The sequence below is a fragment of the Rhopalosiphum padi genome, chromosome 4, assembly GCF_020882245.1.
Source record: "Rhopalosiphum padi isolate XX-2018 chromosome 4, ASM2088224v1, whole genome shotgun sequence".
In the NCBI taxonomy this organism is placed as follows: Eukaryota; Metazoa; Arthropoda; class Insecta; order Hemiptera; family Aphididae; genus Rhopalosiphum; species Rhopalosiphum padi.
Genome location: NC_083600.1, coordinates 20,417,890 through 20,442,230, shown reverse-complemented (window position 1 = coordinate 20,442,230; position 24,341 = coordinate 20,417,890). Strand labels below are relative to the sequence as shown.

Genomic DNA, 24,341 nt, shown 5'->3' with positions numbered 1-24,341 from the left:
TGCAAAACACTATAGACAACAAATTCGCGTGTCCTCTCAATTCAAATTGATTTAAATATAGCCATATCGGAATAGCGGTCTAAACAAAATATGAAAAACTATGCATGACATATGTCTTAATAGGACATTTTATTATACATATAAGTAAACATTTACGAAAATTGTTATTTCTGATATTGTATTTATTTATAAATATAATTGCATTACAACATTTTTAGAAAATAGTATATTTCTATTTCTATAATTGATTTCAATGGTTATATAACTTACATAGCAGGCGCATTGTACATAGCTATGTTAATAAGTACTAATATGATATTTGTTTTTTATACTCATACCGTAACATACAATGCTGATTGAAATAAATTGAATATCGGTTAACCACATCTACAATCTACTACATATATACATATAGTACTAGCGCACGTTATACTATAGTAATAATTCGTTTTGTTCTCGCATTTAAAAATTTACTGCAACTTAAAGTTGACATTGTGCTAATTAAGTAGGTTAATTTTTATATTTTGTTCTCGGAGATCATATTATATGTAAATTACATAAATTATTAATTTAATTTGTCACAAATAATTATTGAAATTGTTTTCTGTTTTTTTTTTTTAACGACTGCTGCAAAACACTATTTTGCTGCCCATACACAACCGGTTTCGGTCGACTAATAAAAATAAACATATTATATTTAGGTGAACCGCTTTTTACGTGTTTGCCAATATGATTTTTGCGAACATTCATATTGTTGTCAACACAACAGTGGCAACATAAGCGGCCGTCCTACTTGCCGTCGTCCTTCGTCGCTATATTAAATCAAATTCCAATAAAACTTGAACGTTCGTGTCGATTTGTTTTCCGCTTAATTAGGACGGATCCATTTAAATTAATTTAGCCAATTTATACGTCTGTTATCGTTTCCCTTATGCACTAATTAACCAACGTACAGGGCTAGTGTTAATTATTATTTGTAATATATGGGACCTAATAGAAACCCATCACCCGTATATTACAATTATTATACGAATACAATACGCCTTCCCCTCTAAACTCCGCTTATACCCTCCCCGTGACCACCACTCACCCGTAAGTTATAATACTTAAGCCGACCAGGGCCTAATTGAAATTAAAAGGGTACACACTATACATACCGTTCTCCCGTTGTTATTGCCCATTTAAATTAGTGCACACATAGCCTACACCGACTTCGTTAAATTAATTAAAAGACATCTATTTCGCAGATGTTAGGACGTGCAATTGCACAATCAACTGGTGCTTCCTACACGCATACAACGCATCAAAACCGTACTCACTTACTAAATCCACACGCTTTTCACATTTTATTATACAGTTATACCTATATACAAGGTGGTCCATTTAAGTGTCTACACACATTTCAAAAAGTTTTGACTGTGAAAATATTATTTTACATAATTTGATTTCATTTCAAAACAACTTTTTTTTACTATTTTTATCGCTATCATCTTTAAAGTTTTTAATTTTTTTAATGATAACACATTTTTTATTTTCTATTTTTAAACAGAATATATTATATATACAATATACATAGCTAATTATTTATAAATAGGTATTTAAAGTTTAGATGAGCGGAATAGTTGGCTAACATTTTTCAACATACCCTTGTGCCACTATTCTCCTTTCATCTAAACATTAAATACCTACTTATAAGTTATAATTTATAACTAATGAACTCACACAACAAAGTTACTGAGAAAACTAAAACCCATTGACCGTAAACATTTACTCGGTTCATAAAATTCACATGTTTAAATTTTTAATGTAAACTTATCCAATTAATAAATGAATTGTTTAATTGGTGAACATAATACCTATTTGTCATTTGATGTGGGGTTCATTAGAAACCGTGTTTATAAGTTATAACCACTGTCCACTATTAAACAATTACGTAAATTATATAATGATCTAAATATATAGTAATCTACACGGTGTTTGTAACTCAATTATTTAGGCAGATAGTTTTAAAATACTAACAGAAAAGACATGTGGCACTGGTATAAAATATTCTATAGGTATAATAAATAATAATATACATTTTAATCTAAACATATGAGAGTATCTTGAAGGAATGTAATTTATCAATTAATAATGTCGTGGGTCAGTTCCATTAAGTGCCAACTCATCCTTACTTAGAATATGACATTAATATTACGTTACTGTCATTATCATTATAAATCTCGTTTCTTTTTTTATATATTTTAATATGACAAAGTAATGAAAACACTATTTGATTTATTATTTTTTTTTTATAAAACAATGTGATTTTTTTAATTTATCTTCTGTTACGATATGAAAAATATTTTCAAGTAATATTTTCACTATCATTTGTTTGGGTCAACTATAAAATAAATATAATAGTTTTTTGGACAGTGTTCTTATAAAATCACACTCGTTTTTTCGGCTCTACATCGGATGATGTACACATAATTTTTAATAAATTTTCAATTTTCAATTGATAAAATACAATGTAAAAGAAGACTCATTAATAATATTTATAAATTATAGTTGATAACAAAGACTAACATTGGTTGGTCCTATTTTTACAACGAAAAAAACACCAATAAAAATAAATAAAATTTAAATAGATAGGTACTACAAATGTATCATGCTGTATCCAATAATATTATCGAATACGAATGATAATAATCAATATTATTGGAATATTATATTATGGTGGTCGATGTCGAGTATGATGTTTACAAAAATCACAAAGGTCACAGCTCGCTTGCTTTTCGCTTGCTCAATAAATCATTTGCAATTTAGGGGTTGTGGAAAGATGTGGATAATTGTTATCAAAAAAGACACATTATATTAAACACCCTCTTTCACCGGGCCGACCATTCTGTATTATGGTGTATAATATACATGTGAAATATATAGTTTGCTACAGACAGGGGTATGAAAAGTCTAGATGATTAGACAATATTTTAGTAATTTTACACTAGAATTATGTCATATTTCCAGGGATAACCTATATACAATATTTTGTGGAAAAGAAATCCCGAAAAAACCCGAAATATTTATTCTATTGTTAAAGATTGTAATTTTATTTACTTGTTAATTTTTTTTATTATTATTATTATTAGTAGTAGTAGTATTTGATAGAAATGTTTAAATCTGTGTATAATGTAAAATACCCGAGCATGATGTACATCTGTCATAGCCTCATAGGTGTCTAAAACATTATTATAATCCACATCTTGTTTGATTCTATGTTTAGTAGACAGTAGACACTATACAATTTCCATATAAAATTGGCTTTATATGCTGTAGAAGATTCGGGTAGCAGAACAAAAGCTAGCGTAAACTCGAAAAGTAGAAAAAAAAAGGTATGTTTAAAAACAAAATCAGTGTAGTTATGTTAGATTATTGTTTAACATCCGTAAATCATAATATTTATAAAAAAAAATGAGATGAAATTGTTTTAATTTTATAAATTTTTGACTATTCTATATAATATATATACTAGCTATACTATAATAGCTATACTATATAGCTTTTTAATTTTTATATAAATATGAATGTTTCCCGTTTTATAAGCTTTTCGCTGTATTCTATAATTATAATAATAATGTTATTACTATTTACTATTATCATGATATACCCATTATACTATATTTTATAAATTATTCACTTTTTAGTGGAACTTTTATTCCTTAGATTTGTATACAAGCAATATACAATACATAGGACGTGAACTATATAATAATATCACGCGCGTGTAATATAAGTATTTATAGTGTAATAACGGTTTTGGTGTGTAGGTATCTAATATAATATATAGATACATCGAGTATCCGACACGATGTTTGTCGCAACGCCTGTTCGCCTGTTATACCGAGAAGCTACAGAGTACGTGACCGTCGTGCACAAGTCTCGGAGCCCCATCGCTCGTTAATGCTGTACAGGTACGCCTCGCGCTGCGTGCGTATTTTGTACGTAATATAAAAAGTCTGATCGGATTCTATAGGTGAATTATTATTGTCGTCACCCGTCCACCTGATGACCGTTTCCTGTAAGTCTATATATATATAAGTACTAGTAGTATATATACAATAACGTTCGATTTTCAAACGATGGTGCCGATTTGTACTTGATTGTGACTTTTGCACCGGATGCAAACCTATAGACGCGTCATCTCGTTATTCGATATAATATATATATATATATATTTATTTATTTATAAACAAAGCATTATAACGTATTATTATATAGTGTTGACGATTTGATCGAAATGTCTTCTTTTATTTATCTTGCATATATACCTACATATATACCTATACGTACAGACCGTACAGTATGAGTGACTTCCGTAATGATGGTATTATAACGTTTTGTTTTGCACGATGATTTGAACAGCTTCCACAGATTTAATTCGTACTCCGATCACGTTTTTTTCTCTTTTTTTTTGCAACCATTGAAACAAAACACCTACATTTTAATACAAGATCCAGCTTGTTTTGACGGTATAATGTACATACCACATTTCTATTATAAATTATAATAAGGTTATGCGGTATCAAATCAAATGACTATACCATCGAATTGTTGATAATATATTCGTGTTTCGTAAATGTTAATGCTATAAATTTTTATACATAAATATACTATTTAAAAATAATACTTTCTTATGTAAATCTTTAGTATGAAACGAATCACTCATTGCAAGAAAATTATGTCTACATTAGATCGTTCAGATCGTTGCATGATAATTTCAATACATACTATAACGTTTCTTATAAAAGTCAAAAATGTTTTTTAATACCTCGTAAATTATATATACATATTATAAATGAAATTAACTATATATTTATTTTGTATTGAGCTTGTATCTATAAACTAAATAAGGATTTCAGATTATCATTATGGTTAATAGTAATTCATTTTTGATAATTATTATAATAAGACAACATAATATACTCGTATAAGATAGCTAGATAGATGGTTAACTATTTGAAAAATTCCATGTTTCATTAAGTTTTAACCATATGGAATAGATAAATTATAAAAAAAAAATTAATGTTAATTGATTAAAAATATATTTTGACTTTTATCGTATTCATGTTGTAATTAAATTACTATTGCTACAGATATTAAAAAAATAATATATTATATTGTATCTACAAAAATAATTAAAACTTATTTCATTTTTCAATATTTTAAATGTATAAAATTAAATATTAATATTAATTTATTACACAAATAAAATATAATATGTAAGTTATAAAATTTAATTTACAAAACAAACGAATATTTAGAAATTTTTACTAATTTTTGTAAAAGTTTACTATGATATTAAATATTTGTAAAACGACTTTTTCATTGCACGTGACCGAGATCGAGTTGCAAATTATATTAAAATGTAACGAAATAAGTTTAAACCAAATTTTAGTAAAACGTTATGAAATTACTTTAGGATATTCATTGGTTTTAACAAGATAATAAAGTTTTAAATACCAATTTAATAAATCACCTAATACCAGTAATTCCTATTAAAAGCTACATCTATTAAATTAAATTATCATATAATATGAACATTTTACGGATCTAGAATAAAAAGTCATTTTTGGTATCAGAGAATCTTAATAATTTAAAACGCGTTTAATGCATCTTTACGTTTATTACTGCTTAATTGAATGTAATGTGTTAATTAAACAAATGTCAATTTATATATGTAATGACATTTAAACATTAATCGTCAAGACTATTATATAGATGACGTCTATAGTTATAACACGAATCTTTTAAGACAATGTATATCGTATAAATAAATTGACTTGATTATTACAATAAATGTTCTCTTAAATTTAATACCTATATAAATACTGTTATAAATAGTAATAATACATTAATGCATACATAATAATATATGATGCGAATGATGATTAATTATTTTTTATTATTTAATCGTTTCATTAGACTAAATGCGAATTTAATTGTATTTTAATAAGCAAAACTACTTGAAGTAATGAAATACAATTGATCCATTATGTTATTATTTTCTAATTAAAGTATTAAATTCGTCATTTAACATAATTTAATATAAACTATTGCATGTTTATATTTGATTTACATCATAAACATATTTTTTCTATTTTCTTTTAATTATATATAGAGGCAAATTTTAAAACTACGCATTTAATTCGTAACACACTTAAATAATTAAACCTATATTGTATTGTCTGACGTCTGCGACCGCCGATATATGAATTGATACTATTAAAAAAATAGATTCATATTCACAATATATATATCTGCCGCGTATTATAGATTATAATTCATATTTCGAATCGTTAACAACAAAAATTCACATGACCATATCGTGTAATGTATAAAAAATTAAATGCGCATTACTTGCGGATCGCGGAAATGTGAAACGACAGATGAATTTTTCGCGCGTAGACATAATGAATGATAGGTATAGTGCTTATAATATATTCAAATTCAAATCAGTGTAAGAAAATCAGTCGAACGGGATTTGAAAGCACTGCACCGGATGGGAAATAACGCAGCAAAGCGCGTATACAATATTATTATATTATACGTAAACAAACGACTTACCCTTGCTCAAAAACGGTTTAATTTTTGATGGATCGTTTTCCCGCCGCGCCGTAGTGGTGTGTGGGCGCCGGTAGGTACGATGCGGAGGAACGCCGTTGCCGGTAACGCGACGATAACAGACTTACAATAGCGACCGTTTCGAGGAAAAGTCTTTCTTCGGGACGACGCAGACCGAGCGTGTCGCGAAGGATTCGCCGGCTCCCGTGTACCGGACAGAGTAGAGACAGCGGCGGCGACGGGATCGACGGGACTCGCAAGATCTAATACTACGGCGAACGGTAAAAAAAAAAAACAATATTATATCGGGTCGGGGGTCGTCGTCTCGGACGTGGTGAGTGTACGCCGTTGCGGCGGGCGACTATGACGCTGACGAGCGGAGACCGTTCGGTGTGTATAGTGCGGCGTATGTGGGTACGACGAGCGACGTCGGCGATTCGGGATCCCGTTGTCGTCAGGACTGATAAGGAAGCGTGTGTGGCACACCGCTCGGTCCCGCCGCTTCGGCGGACGTCGAAAGGCCGCGCGCGCGTCCCGGTGGGCGTGGTGCGCGGCGGTCCCTTCGGCGAGATACCGCGGGCAGGCACCGCAGCACCCGCCCACGTCACCGCCGCCGCCCGCCACACGCCGCCCGCCGCCGCCGATGCCTCACTGCAGCAGCCACCTCTCGCTCTCTTACGATCATTATCGAATTATTCATACTATTATTAAATAATATATAGAAATATGCGTATAATATTGTTGCGGACGTCTCGTTTTATGTATATATTATAATGTATACAATCGGTATCGTCCGAATAACGACACCGGTCGCGTACGGCATGTCGGCATTTATATCGAATATAATAATATATTGATTGTAGGTACATATTTCAAGATTTGAACTAGTAATTTACAAGTTATTCAAATGATTATATTAAGGATAATATCATAAAAATGTATTTTACAAAAATATAAAATAGACGTAGTATTGGTCCAGTAAATTATAGATTATACTTGACCATTTAAAAAAATTATAAATATTGATAAATTAATATGAATTACCTATTACAATTTCAAACACTCATATCTATCTATATTCGTTATCATGAAAATATTATCCACTTAGTAAATAGAGTTAAATAACTTAAAAAATACTAGTTCAAATTTTAATTTTGATAGGACTACGTCAACATTTCTAAGAAAAAAATCCGCTAAATAATTTACAGTAGAAAAGTAGTATTTATTTGCAAATTAGAAATTTTTTTATGTTTGTATCTCCTTTACAATTCTTAAGTAGTACTTAAAAACTTAATAATTTAAAAATATGAATATTAAGTATACATTATATTATAAATAAATACCAAAAATCAAATTTTGAATAATTGCATTATCGAAAATAAATCAAATATGTTATATTTGATCCAAGTATATAACTACAGTGTAATATTGTTATCACATGTATTCGTCAAATGTTATCGGTCATCAATGGAATTACCGGTGTGATCAATTACAACAATATTGTTAATTTTTCATTGATTTTATCAAAATTTGAATTCTATAACATTAACTATACGTCTATACAACATGTGTAGCTATTATATGATTAACATAAGCAGTTAATAATCTCTACTGCATTTTTAAAATAATTCATTATTTTTTATATATTTTTTTTTACTAATCGTTATTTGTTAAGTACCTATATAAATTTACAAAGTTTAAATTGAATAATAATAAGCAATTTTTGGTAATACTGTCATTAAAAATATTATAAAGACATAGATAATATGTATTTATTTAAATTAATTAATAAATTCGTTTTGGGCAATAACGGCGTATTTTTAATAGTTCTTTGACCATTGTTGTCGATGATATACCAACTGTATTATACCCGCGGCCACCCCCTTGATTGAGTTCGACATCGTTCATAATTATATTAAACAAAATAGGCTTATTATTATTATATCCGCCCATTTAAGTCGTAGGGCCACGCGAATACCATACTGCCTCAGCTGCATACCCCCCGGGACATTATATGTCTAGTGTATTATTTACATTTAAGTTATTTATAATATTTTTTCTCTATATTAGATCTAAAATAATAAATATTTCCATACATATTAACTATTATAGGAATCTATGGCTATATACCATATTACGGCACAATAATTGTCAATTTTTAAGCTATTCCCGTCATACAAAATTCAATTAAGCTAATTAACTTGAATGCAAAAGTGATATGATCGTGAAACGGCCGCGGAGAAAATGACGACGATAATTTTTCCATAAGACATGGTATATTATGTACCGCTTAATATAGGTAAATCATTTATCATTATATTAACATGGTATACTAAAATTCGTCGGATGACGTATAAAATGCGACTAATTTACCTACAAGGTTTTACTTGATTATTACAAACTTATATATTAGTAGGTATTATACTACACACCTTAAGTGAAATAAGTTCCAAAGATCGGTCGCCGCTGAAGCGTATTAAAGAACTGTAGCGCGTCTATTTCTATACGAGAGACGTGCGTGAATAATAATATCGTATAGTATATGTATATTATTTAGACAAACATATTTTGACACACTGTCTACATATTATTCGTAATATTTATAAAATAGGCTGACATTTTCAAGCGTTTTTTACTTACACGCCCATTATATCATCAGCTCATCACTTCCTACTTCCGAATTTCGGTCCATTAGGTACATACCTCATGTCAATATATTATTGTTTCATAAATTATACAAATAAATTTGTATTCTACTCTAGAATTGTACTTGATATTATTGAATAATCAAGGAATGCTTATGGTTTACATGTGCATATGGTGAAAAGGGAACGAAAGCCCCAATCAGAGTATCTGTAGAAGTATAAACTAACAATACTATTACGATTATAATATTATGATCAACATTTATTCTTAAAATATTATCGCTACAGCATGATGGGTAATATTATATACCTATAACCTATTATTTTTTAAACACGTACTTACTCATAATAATTATCTCTAAACATTTTTGTAATTCGAACGAGTCCAAACATATCTGTATAGTTGTAATAATAAATTGTAATTTAATTACTAAAATATAGTTTATATAATATTTATACATTTATGATTTATTATAAGCAATAATTTAATAATATTAAATAATTAGTTATAAATAGGTATTTAGTTTATACTATATAATATAAAATATTTGTATAATGCAAAATGACTTAACATACACACGCTTGGATGATATGCATCATCAACTCACTATTAAATATATTATAAATATCAACGATTTCGTAGCTTACTACTTTTCCGTCACCTTGGCCTCACAGTCTCAAATCTGAATAAAAAGTCTGTTATTGTTTTGCACTCCAGTAATAATTATAATTGTCAACAGTATATGTAATAAAATATGTATACCTATATTTTTTTTATATTCAACCCGGCATGCACCTATTTAATATCATAATATAAAATATACAAAGGTAAACGTAAACTTTTTACAGCCCGTGATGGTTTCGGAGTTGTAGATTACGTTAAAAAAAACCTCGCCATAACTGAGTTATTAGCTATATCATGTGTGTATAATGTTTAATATATTAGTTTATACATAATATCGTGTATTATGTGTGTATTTCGAATACGGTTGAGGATTGTATTTTATTTATAATAACGTTAAGAAAAATACTAATGGGGCGTTATCGGATTCGCGGCTTAATTTTTTTTTTTAATTATCACCATTTAGTGTATCAATACGTAGGTACAACGTACATCGATGTTTTAATCAATGATAATAATAACAATATTATCAATATAGTATATCCGTATAATAAATATTTTATTATATTTTAATATTTACAATGACTTCTCATTTTCGTCCTCTCCTATCATGCTATACTGCCTCCTGCAACAATAAACCCGCGGCGTGTCTAATGTTTTCATAATGTCATCGCTAAAACGGAAGATAGTATAATATATGATGTTGGTTGTGCAATATACATACATTGAATACTTATATGTGTTAACTTTGTACTCATATAACATTTATCATTTATATATATATTATCTGTTGTATGCCTGTACCAGATAAGTGAAACAAAATAATTGATATAATAATAATACTCTCAAATTCAGCACTTAAAACTATTATCTACAAAAATCTCAATTTTCCCACAAAAACGCAACAGCACTCGCACACATAAAACTAGTATTTCACAAAAGCAAAAGATAAATTGTATAATGGTTGTGTCGTTCTTGGAGTATATAATAATAAGAACATCTCAGTCTACGGTGTATGAGTTTCCATGTTTGAATATTTGTGTGAAAGCTTGTACGCTTACATAAGTTGTACAGTTGTACCTGTATAGTATATATACTGATTATATACCACAGACGGCGAGTAATATTTCCAAAAAATATTTTAATCAGACATGGAACTGACGAATCAATAATATTGTAGTTTAGGCATAGGCTATAAGCTGCCAAACTTATTTAGTCCTGTTTGATGCTATATGCGAAAATTGATGTGTTTACTCAGTTTGAAGCCGACTGTATAATTAATTATTAATTAATTGTAAACATGTGTAGGTTTATATCAAAATCCTTTACGCGTAAATTATGTTGACTTAATATGATAATATTATATATATATATATATATATATATATATATATAGCAAGAAATATAATATTTCAACAAATAAATTAACTCGGTATTTTAGGCAAAAAATACTTTAATACGCAGCAGCTTTTTTTTGTTATAAACTTTTAAACGCCTTGTAATATTAGTATAGTATCATTATTAAATTATTAAATATAATATTTGATACAAAACACAAAAGTTTCATACTTAACAATATCAATCGATTTTCAATTTAAATGTAAAATAAAATATGAAAGTATATATATATAAATAAAAATATGATATGAACATATAGTAATATGACACTAAAATTCGTAATTAAATATTTTATCAGTACTTCGCTGACAATATAAAATACATTTTCCTAAAAAAATTAATTACCAACAAGAAGATTAAATTAAATTTAAAATAATAAATCTAAACACATTTAAAAATGAAATGGATTATAAAGATTCGAATATTTTTTATATGAATTATAATGCTAATTTAATTACTATTGAAAATGTTGTTTATAACTTTATCAATTTAATTACATAATTATACATTGATTTTAACGTCACCATTCACTTGTTTTATAATCGTAAGAATATATAGATATACATAATATACTTATAGACTATAAATAAATTACCTTGGGCTTAGCATGTATCGTAATTTAATAACAAGTTTATTTTAATGTTTAACATAAAAAGAGATACATTTGGTATGAATAACTGTCTACCTTATATTCTCATTAATAATAATTTATAACCATGAATAAAATTACAGGTACAATAATAATTGTAGAGAATATACTATTCTTAAATTCTCGATCAACGAGTTAGTATTAATGTGTAGGTAAGAGTGCGAAGTAAATTTATTATAATAATATTTGTATTAATATTTGTATAGCAAATATAATATATTATTAATTTATCTATTTTATTTATTAACGATATATCTTAAAAATAAATTAACAATTACTAATCACACAATTTTTTTTGATCTAATATATAACATCAACAACATAGTAAGTAAGCTTTAATTTCATAATCATTAAAATAATATAACAATTAACATTAAACGTAGATAAATACATTATATTTATTAATTCTTAATAGTTGAATAAATGGAGAGTTATGTTTAAAAAAAGTAAATTAGTATCAATTTAATATTTTACAAGATATTTAATTACAATTATATGTTACTAAGACTTGTATTTTTTTTTATATAAATAGGTACATAAAGTTAAATCTTGTAATTATATAGATAAGTTTAACAACTAATTAATCGCAGTTATAGAAATGTAATAAAAATTGAAAAAAAAACATTTATAAATTATTGACCAAAACAAAAAATTAAAAATGATTTCTGAGAGATAGAGAATAAAAATACTATATTTTAAACACATATTAAATATGAAATTAAAATGCTGCATAGTTCCGGTTTTAATATCCGTATAATGAAATAATATGTTAGGCAAGGTATTCATTGAAAATCAAAATATTATGTAGTTTTTAAGTCAGAATTATATAATAGTTATATTATAGTGTATTAGCATATAATATATTTTTGGACTGAGTTCGGTTTTCTTTATTATTAGCACCTCATAAGTGTACCTAAATTATAACCATCCCTAACCTTAAGAAGTTTTCTATTATGTTTCTAATTGTATAATTAATTTTAGGTCACAGGAATTAAATAATTCATCACAATGTTTGAGTGGGGGTCAAGGCTCCTCGGATTTTCATCTGATGACCTTTGTACTACTCGACAACCGGGCAAAGGAATCTGGCTTTGCCGAATTGATTCAGATGAACAAATAAGTAAGTAACTAACTAATAATTGTATTATTTAGTAAGTAGTATGATTTACATTCATTTTTACGAATTCGTATGAAATTATTAAAAGAATATTGAACTGACATAATATTATTGAGTACAATGTTAACTTAGAAAAATTGCAAACAGACAACAGTTAATGAACGGGGGACCATAATATAATAACCATAATAATAATTGTTGATTTCGTGCACATTATACAATGAAAATCATACACCTACCTGTCAACATTTTTAAAATACATTACACCTAAGCTGTGTATGAATTAATGTATGAACAATGAACATTTTATGAAACTATGTTTACTGTTACAGTATGTCAGATGTGTATGTATATTGTATATATATTAAACAGAAAACAATTATTTAGACAAATAACAAATACGTATGGCAGTATAGAATAATAAATTGTAAGCATTAGACTATAGCAATAATAACACGCGGCGCCTGTCAATGTAATCATTTAAAGACAATTTTCGCAATTAACAAGTTAAACTGTAATATAAATTCATTGTTTGACTACCCAAACCATTATATAGTGCATATTATACGCTTGCGTATCCGACGTTCGTCGGAGGATGTAAAAAATTACGCAATTTATTTTCATCGTCGCCTTTGTCGTCCCTCGACGTTCTTATTATCGCACATTCGCACATATTCAACATAACGAACTGCATGCTGCAGATGTAAGTTGTTACATATTATAGTGTAATATGCAGCACTGTTGCTATGATACGATAACTTAAATGCATATATTTTGGTGTCATGATAATGGTATTATAACTTATAAACTAATAATATTTTTATTCACGCATGATGGTTTATAAACAAGATAAATGTAAATACAGTATGATCACGATTTTAGGTACCACTGAATATCTCAGCTGGATGACTTTGTATTGAAATGAATATTTTGGAAGGCCTAGGGGGTACTTAAATACACATTTATTTATGATTTTCAAATTTTTAACACACTAGTGCGCGCATGTTCAATACAACTTACATTTTTTTAAATGGAAACACTATATTTTTCTACACTTATTTTTTTTAAACGTTTTTTGTATAAAAAGTTTTTTTCTATTTACAAAACTGACCAAGTTAGAGAAGTCGACATTTGAGTTACTAATAATATAATATAATAGGTATTTTCGGAAAAAATAAATCAACCTACCATAATATTAAGAGAAAAATAAATTACTTTAATATCTATGTATATAAAAACACATATCACGATGAATAGGCATCATGATAGACCGTTTCTGCTCAGAATCGTTTTTCGTATACAATGATAAGCATATCATTGAATTCAAACTTAACACAACCCTAAAGGTGAGACCGACTCAACACCTGATGTACAACAAAACGGTACCCATTTCCGTTTTTGCGATTAATTTTTATTTTTTAATTAGACAGAAAAAACATCGACAATAAAGATTAGCTATTAGTCTTACATCGTAGTACATAATATGTGGTCGACTAAATATATACAATTAACAAACCTAATATTATACTAAACGTGACTTCATAAAAAAATTAACTAAATATATACAATACATATATTATCATACAAGTTACAACTACAATATTTTGTAGTATGAATCGACTTAAGTTTATAAAATAATGTAGTGGTATAATAAGTTGTAAATTGTTTTTGTCTGTGATTATCTCAGACTTCAGTGTTATGAGTTTATGATTACGACTAACTATCACAAAAAAAACAATTTATAATAATTTTACTAATAATATTTAAATAGATATGAAAAATAATTTTAAATTATCAAATTTAAAAATGAATAGTTTAATTTTGTATTATCATTGGCAATTAGAATCAAAAACTTACTTTACAGACATCACACAAGACTACATTAAATCATTAAAATAAAATAGGAATTTTTTCCTTAAATTAAACATTGAATACAAATATAGGTACATTATACAGCCACGAGTAACTTTCACCTTAGAAAGGTCATTCAATATTATGTGCAGAGTTAAGACAACTAAGGTTAAAAATAATTAATAAAAGGCTTGATGGGCTATGCATACATTTTCATATTGAAAAAAAATTATTAAACAAATTGAATTAATTCACAATGTTATAAATAAATTTAGTATCAAAAACGAAATTAAAAATTTTTATTTTCAATTTGTTTTACACTACATAAATACATAATGATTCTATTTTAATACAATGGTATTTGTTATTCGACGATTTTTAAGTGATATTATACAAAAACAAAATAATCTTATTGTGGTTTAAAATGTATAATGTAAATAACAAGTAGAATATTATAATATCTTGCATTCAGCAATTAACAGTTTTTTTAAAGATATACTTTCTTTCTCATTAGTTTTCAAGAAAAACTAACCTAGTACTTATATTCTATAAATGGGTTTCAGAACCTATAGTTTAATTTCGTCCCTCCGTGAAAATTACCCTATGGACGCTCTTATAACCTTGTATCCTCACAGCGAAAAACTATGTATATAGGTATTATATATAATTTAATTTTACACGCAGTTTGCCGGTCCTAATTCACCTAATTCATCGACAATGCGCGAGTAGTTAATCCAGGTTCACCAATTAATTATTATATTTAAATTATATAATGATTCGGAAAATTGCATTATTTTACCGTCCCCTATAAACTAATATATATATACATATCTATTATTTTGGTTTCCATGACACGCGCAACCGCCGAGTGTCGTCGTGGTTGCCTAAAAAATTTACATTTCCCAATTCAATTTCATCCGCGCGGTAGCTGTGTAAATTAAAACATTGTCACAATTATCCGACAGATATTGGATAGACAATGTCATTATGTTATTATAATATCGTCGCGCCCGTTCGTTTCTCCCCCGGGGCAGCAGGCTGTGGCAGAAAACGTATCTGTACCGCACACCGCACAAACCGCAAACGCGTCAAGCCGGCTAACTTTTTACAATCCGGAAAATTGGTTTCCCCGTCTGCAGCGACTGTATATATACACTATAATATGGCTGTTGCCGCGGCGTTTGACTTAATCTGATTTATTTTCTCGTTATATGTGCGCGTGTGCATGCCGCTCAGGCTCAACTTTTGTTGAACAACAACGTCTATATTCTTAGCACTTTGCGGCCCCTGGCAATACGCAAAATATATAATTCAATTTTTTTTTCGTATATTTTTAAAGTTTTTGTTTTACGAAAAAAAAAACAATACAAATGATTCAATTAAAACTATTCGTTTTTTCAATTTTAAATTTAAGACGATTTCTAACACAAACATTTTAGTATTGAAATAGTAAATATGAATATATATAATACAATATTGAAAAAAAACTAAATACATTTTGTATTAATACAAAATTAAATTGTATTATTTGACCGATTATAATATGTAAGAATTTCCATTTAAATGTTATCATTAAATATTATTATAAATTTATAACTGTGAAATATAGCTATTGAAAAAAAGTTAATTTATAATACAGTAAAACTGCCATATAACGAACTTCCAATAAACAAAATTTTCTGTTTAATGAATTATTTTTGAGAACCATGACCTTCATTGTTAATCATGCGTACATTTATCTCTGTATAAAAAATCTGATGTTTCTATAAACTATTCAATAAACCGTTTTTGTAAACGAAATCGAAACATTTTACGAAAAAAGTACAATTTATAAAAATAATAAATAAACGAAACTCACTAATTATTTATCGATAATAAATTAAATAGATAAATAAAATAAATATGTAATAAAATAATAAGATTTATAATATGGTATGTATTTGATAGTTTTTTTAAAAATTTTTTTTTTTAATACAATATAGAATATGAAATATGCAATTTTATTTAACGAGTTCCTCTATATTACAATTTTTTTTTGTTCCCCATGTTACTACGTTACATGCAAGTTTTACTGTATATTTATAATTTTTTCATCATCAGCCTAATCTGATATAATATTTACAGAAGTCCACTCCATAAGACGTCAACATATTAATTTATGTATGTATAGATCTTTAAAATTTTTTATATTGTAATAACATTTATATATAACATTTATTTTATATAAATACATTTGAAATACATAGCACAAAATATGGCCACGAGGGGGCCCATAAGAATGAAATGGTTATCAAATGCTAGTATATACACGATTATTTTGCAACTTACGAGCATGTATTCGTATAAAATTGAAAAGGTCTATTTAGAAATTTATTGGAAAGGATTTCTAGACGGCCGTTATAGGAGTCGGTAGTCACGTACGCTCGTCTCTGCCCCCTTAACCATACCTGGAAACCTTTATATCCCACTTGTACGTATAATAAAAAAACCTCCGAGCTCTGAAATGATTTTCCTCCGTTCTGCAGAACGAATTCTTCGAATTGTTTATCGATAAGTAAGATTATATACCTTGTATATAAACAATATACGCACATACAAATATAGCATATACCATTTTCTAGAATCAAAAAGCAATATCTCAAGGCGAATACAACCAATTCCAAGTGGTAATAAACTTCGCCTTCCTCTTTCGTTTATAGAACAAGCGTATGTGGGGTTCACAATATTCGATCACTGCAAATATTGAGGAAAAATGATTGTTTATACATGAAATATATATCGAGGTAAAAACAGATACTCCGTTATGTTTTTATAAGACTTGAATGTTCAATATAAATAAAACTATTTTATTTATAAAACATATTAAACCATAATCATTTTGGTGTTTTTACGAGCATATAATAATCCAATCCCAGTGTGCCATATATTAAATTGAATATACTTGAATATACTTGGTATATCGATGTAAATTATCTATTTAAATCTATGATCAAAAAATTAGCTAAATAATTTAATATTTATTACTTATTGAAAGGACTAACTCAAAAACAAACAAATAAATTCTTGTCTGCTTTATAAAATAGTTTTCAATTAAAATAGATGAAACTATAACATCTAATTTATATCCAAACTAAACAAAAACACCGATCTAAAAGTAAACTGCAGTATATTATCAATTATTATATTTCTACTCTTCTGGTTTACATATGTGAGTACTTACGCATAAATATAATTATCATTTATCACTATATACTATTATAATATAGGAGTAGTATAGTGTGTCTTATTGCTTTCAGTACCGCATACATCCAGGTCCGCCACACCAGCACTCTATAAGTTGTGATTTTTTACACCAAAATTTCACAAGATTATGTAATCATTATGTAACGAAATGTAACCACAAAAACTTTTTTTGTAACTTACAAGGAAGTTCAGAATTTCAAACTTTAATTCCGGGTGCTAGAGTGATATCACGATATGATTCGAAATTTTCACAACATTTTGTAACCATTTTGTAACCAAATGTAATCCAATATTCCAGATACCTGATTGCACTTTAATCAATTAAGAATCGTTCTAAGTGACATAAGCATCGTTAATATATACTTACGTGTTACGATTCTTAACAAAATGTTGTGAAGATTTCGAATCAATCAAATTATTTTGAAGGATACCTGTTTACATGCGGAACGTCACTGTGATGACCGGCCGACTTAAAACGGTTTTAACGGGGTTTGAGTTAAGTCAGGAATTTCGAATTTTTGATTACATTTTGTTACAAAATGGTTACAAAATGTTGTGAAAATGTCGAATCATATCGTGATATCACACCAGCACCCGGAATTAATGTTTGAAATTCTGAACTTCCTTGTAAGTTACAAAAAAGTTTTTGTGGTTACATTTCGTTACATAATGATTACATAATATTGTGAAATTTTGGTGTAAAAAATCACAACTTGGGGTGCTGGTGTGACGGACCTCCTACATCCTACACAAATATAATTAGAAATTATTAATCAATATCATACCTGTATTTGAGTACAATATTTATTAAAAATTATTTCTATACTGTTAGGAAATTATTTCACTTTTATTAAAAATAAATTATTAAATTTAGGTATAATACAATAATGTAATATTAATTATAAATATAAATTTTTATGCACAAAACTTTCAATTATTTCCTACCTTAAATGTTGGATTATTTAAACATAGTAAGTATATAATATATAATATTATGTACGATATATCTATACATAAATTATTGATTTTAAGTATTAAATATGTTAAATTTATAATAATTTTTATTATTTCCTGTATATTAAAATTAAATATTGAAACGTTTACTTAAAAATACTATATTCATCCTACGCCTGCCACCTACACATGTATTTATCATTATTTATTAAGTATGTCGTTTGAAACTATGTACATAATACTAAATACATGGATTAAATCTCGAAAATTTTAAAGAAAAAAAATGTTTGACGGTTAATCAACAAACTAAAGTTTGAACCAATTATATTATAACAACATGCCTTCAAAAAGTTTTAATATAAAACAAAAGAAGTCAATCAAACAATAGAATACAATTAACAAAAACAAAAGTTGTACTGTATTGTAGTTATAAATTCTACTTCGAGGATGTTTTAAGCGTGTAGATACCATATATGTAGTCGATAAACGACTGACTGAACGTGCAAAACCTTCAGAAGGACACTCAACCATTTAATTTTAATGACATCCATTTTTATTTTTCCATTGTCTTGGTATTGTTTCTTTCTACATAAAAAGTGTTTTATTCGAGCTGTTGATGGGTGAATTCAAAATAATTGTATCAATAATTTATACACTCGTCCGTATCACAGGGCATACATTTATAAAATACAATTGGAATTTTCTGTGATGATGATAATAATAATAATAATAATAATAATAATATTAATCAAATGTATTCAATCAAAAAAACATAACTCGTTTTGATATTAGACAATAATTTTAAAAATTCTGTTAAAATATTTCTTCGTACTACAAAAAAAAAAAAAAAATTAAATTAAATTAAATTATATTTTGATAAAAATATTAAATAATGATCACATTATACACCGTAATATACAATAAGTATAATTTAAATTATTAAATATTCTTACTTCATCATATATTATACATCATTGGTATTAACCAAAATAAGTTCGACACTATCATTATTTAATTTATGCTTTGAAAGGGACTATGCGATAATTTTGAGTAGGCTGTACGCTTACACCCCCAACCATCCCCTCAATAGATTGTGCGAGTTCGCCAATATAAATATAGTTACACATAATAATGTATTAATAAAATATGTATTATTATTTTATATAGTTATATTCCAATAAATTATCCCGATGCGTCATCACGGGTATTAATATTGTGATCTACTTTTTCTGTTTATAATTTTTTTATTTTAATTAATTCCTTTCATCAAAATATAAACATTTGTATTTTATGCCATTTACAATACATATTATATAAATAGATAGATATGGTACGAATTTATTTTTTTTTTTTGCAAAACATCGTTTGCGCATTTTTATTTTTTATATTGAACTACAGAAAATGCAAACTTTTCAGATTTATACCTAAATGACATAATTTCAGATAATATTTTTCAAATATACATTGTCAGAAACTCGTATGTACTCTAAAATTCAAAAGCATTTCATACACGGTTGACTTGAATCCTATACGGTATCAAGTTACACCGTGGACCTTTTAGATATATTTTTTATTTTATAATCTTCCCGGGAAGAAATCATAAATAAATCATGTACATGCGTCATGTATGAAATCCCTCCAAGGGTGACCGACACAAAGGCGATTGGCCGGATCAGTTTACACACGCACGCGCGCTAACCCTTAAGTAAGAAAAAACACTTTAGGATTTTATGGTCCGAAAACAAGTGTCACGGCAGCTTGATGACATTGTTTCTGGTGGCACTTTGAAATACTATCGTATGTGGGAAAATGGACTTTCACAAGGAAGTTACGAAATACAAAGGAGATGTTTTAAGATATTTTACCACACGAAATCCACATGCTTTTGTAAAGTAATATATTATTTTTAGTACATTTTGTCTCACGCTAAAACTACCCTCGAAACTAATCCTATTTTCACTTTTATCATAATAAAGTACCAAGAATTTTGAAGGAATCGAAAAACGGTTTATACTGATGATTTATACGTACATTATCTATTCCTTATATTTTATTTTCAATAAAATAACATTTATAAGCCATGAAAATTAAATAATATATATACATTATATTAGAATTGTATTTTTTTTAATCTAAAGGAAAATTAAAAGTCTTATAATGATCTTGTTAAAAAGTTTATGTTCTCATAACTGAAAACGAATTTTCATAATAAATAATAAGAATAATATTATTGAAGACATTATTATACAGTATACCTAACACCTGTATTTTTTCTACAAAGTACATTATAATTTAATATTTTTTCTATTAATTTCTTTTTAAGTAAACTTTTTTTAATGAAATATCTCGAACAAAGGGTTAAAAAATGTTTAGCGTTAAAAACTCATTAGCATGGTAAATAGATATTGTTTCCATTAAATAAAGTGCAATGTCACTTCAAATACTTTAAGATTAGATAGGCGTATAATGTTTATATATAGTAATAGTATATACTATACAACACGTGCTATGTATATAGTATCTGATGCATATATAGCATTATATTAAAACCGCCGAGTCGATAAATATAGTCATTAAATTATAGCACCTAGTACATTTTACGATATATACGTAATATTATTAAAAATATTTATAAAATATAATATTAAATAAATTTAGCTCGCTATAACTTAAACAACTGTCCCTAATTATTTTTAAATGTTAACAATTTTAATTAAATTTTTTTAAACATAAAATATGCGGTTCGTCGGTTTAATTTATCTTAATATTTTTAAATATTAACTATCTAAATGTTTAATAGTAAACCTAAGACATAGAATTTATTACCAAATTTCAGTATTAATACGGAGATTATTATAATATTATACATAGATTTATATAGCTCACGAAGAAATTTATAAGTAGAAGAACTTACTAGTCGTAATTTTAGTAATTTTAGACCAAAATGTTTCCTGTTACGATCCCATCATTTAAGATTTAACTTACCATATACGTCATATATCTATATATATATATATATGTTTATTAGGAAAATCCGATGATACTATTACATATTATACTCTATGTACCAGTGTAGCATGTGATCTCCCACCTCCCTTCTATAAGAACAACTTCATTACAAAACCACAGACATCCCTCGACTTCAATAACGCACAGTTGATCGAATTTTTAACCCCTTTTCGCGATTATACATTACATTATTACCGCTATTATTATTGTTACATACACGTCTTTATTCATTACGGCTTTGGCGACCCTCTACCCCCGGCGGGTTGTTGACAATAATTATTCGGACGGGTCGCCGCCAGCCATCTGTCGTCATATTATTATGTATAATATTGCCGCAGCACTGCACAAGTAACAGTAGCAGTAGTATTATAACGGTAAATACATAAGTTACCCACCACCCCTCACCATTGTAGCACCGCGGAGAGGATTTCAGGAAAAAAAAAGTTTTAAAAAAACAAACAAAATAATAATAAAAATGAATCTAACCGTTTTGTTTGCAACGTTTGGTCGCGTTATGTAAATATTTGAACCGCTTATATTTCCATCATAAAACTATACACATTATAATATACTGCTGAACCACCGACGCGGGTAATGAGACGGGCGCACAAGGGGAGACGCTTGTTCAAACGCCAATTTAATGGAGTAAGCGCATGGTGTATGTAAGGTACCTATATAATATATATGTGATATACGGGGAATACGACCGAGCACTGATATCTGCAGATATTATAATATATAGTTCGTTCCCTGTCAAGCACGGCGTAATCGGTGTGTCAACATGCCAATAAACGAACGAGTTTATAACAACTAGGTAGATGGATAGGATATATACGCGATATACACGCAATAAAGTATACTGTACGACACACGTGTTCATACCTGGGGGGTCTCTTATAAAAAAAAAAGTTCAAACCGTAGGTATTTTAGTAATAGAATGTTATTTATAAAAATATTCAGATCAAAAGCTTTTATGAAAAAAGTGTATTTGAAATACTAAAACGATACAATTATTTCATACGTATAAGTATTAATACGTATAATCACGAGCGTAATTAGTATTTAGTAGACACAGGAAGTCCTGTAAAATCAAAGTTTAAAATCAACTATAAAGTAAACGCGTATTAAAAATAAATTTCAAAAATAAAATGTAAACAATAAAATAGTAAATGGAAATAATATACAGAATGATCCATCAAGCATTATTCTTCTTCAATAGCACAGATATTCAAAATATTATTTTTTCAATTTTTAAACACATTTTAAAACTTTTAAAATATTATGTATTACATAAGGAGTATCCTGTGTGAGACACTTACTTCTTGTATTTAAACAAGAACCTCATTGTTCCGCTAGCTGTAAATTATTTAGCAAGTATTTTTTTTCTGATCATTTTGTCAAAATCAAAATTTGAAGGAGTAGTTTTTGAATTATTTAATTTTGTATACTAAGAATAATAGATTCATGTTTTGATTGGTTTGTACTTTGTAAAAATATTTTTAAAGACTTGTATCTTTGATATAAAGTTTTAATAACTGAAAGATAACTCATTCAAATTTGGAATTAGGTATATAAATATTTTTAAAAAAAATTATCCGCAGCCTAGACAATTTATAGTAAGGGGGTTTTAATTTGTAAAACAGAAGTTTATATCGCTAAAGGGCACTTTCCAAGTAGTATGAAAAATCACAAGAATTTAAAAAAATTGGTTTTTAAGTATATTTAAAAAAATTCGAAAATCAGATTTTTAATAACTACATTATTGACAAAAAAAAGATGACCATGCTTGGTGAATTACTTTTTACAGTTATTTAAAAAAATAAGATTATAAAATAATAATAAATTTAAATTTAAAGTAAGTATAGTAACTAACAACTTATTTAAATATATTTCCATAGTTTATTTTCATAAATTTTTATACTAATAATAGCAGAATATATCATAGTAGATTGAACCCTAAATAGTAACCACTATTTGTTAAAAATGTCAAATTGCTTTTTGAAAATAGGTATATAGGTACCGTTATTTCAGATTCTAACATTATGAGTTATGACTAAACTGATAAGTACCAAAATCTTAATATGTTAAAAATATAAATAAATAACACAAAATGTACGTTATTTTTGGAACTATTTATAACAAATAATTATACATAACTAGTGTGTATTTTTTATTATGACTTATACAAAAATTAACGATACCTCGAAGTTTGAATTGACATAATAAAATATGTGAACTTACTTACTAAGT

At 27.4% G+C, this 24,341-nt stretch overlaps 2 protein-coding genes across 2 annotated transcripts in view; one reads left to right on the top strand and one right to left on the bottom strand.

The window, feature by feature from the left end:
• Positions 1-7,081, bottom strand: part of LOC132929540 (dorsal root ganglia homeobox protein) — a 42,230-nt gene extending 35,149 nt beyond the window's left edge. Inside the window, exon 1 of the mRNA XM_060994943.1 lies at positions 6,607-7,081. The gene's annotated coding sequence lies outside the window, so the exon portion shown is untranslated. The remainder of the gene's footprint in view (positions 1-6,606) is intronic.
• Positions 1-24,341, top strand: part of LOC132929539 (cGMP-dependent protein kinase, isozyme 2 forms cD4/T1/T3A/T3B) — a 159,804-nt gene that overhangs the window by 25,673 nt on the left and 109,790 nt on the right. Inside the window, exon 2 of the mRNA XM_060994941.1 lies at positions 12,899-13,037. Within this exon, the coding sequence (XP_060850924.1) occupies positions 12,926-13,037 (112 nt within the window). The 5' untranslated portion in view covers positions 12,899-12,925. The remainder of the gene's footprint in view (positions 1-12,898; positions 13,038-24,341) is intronic.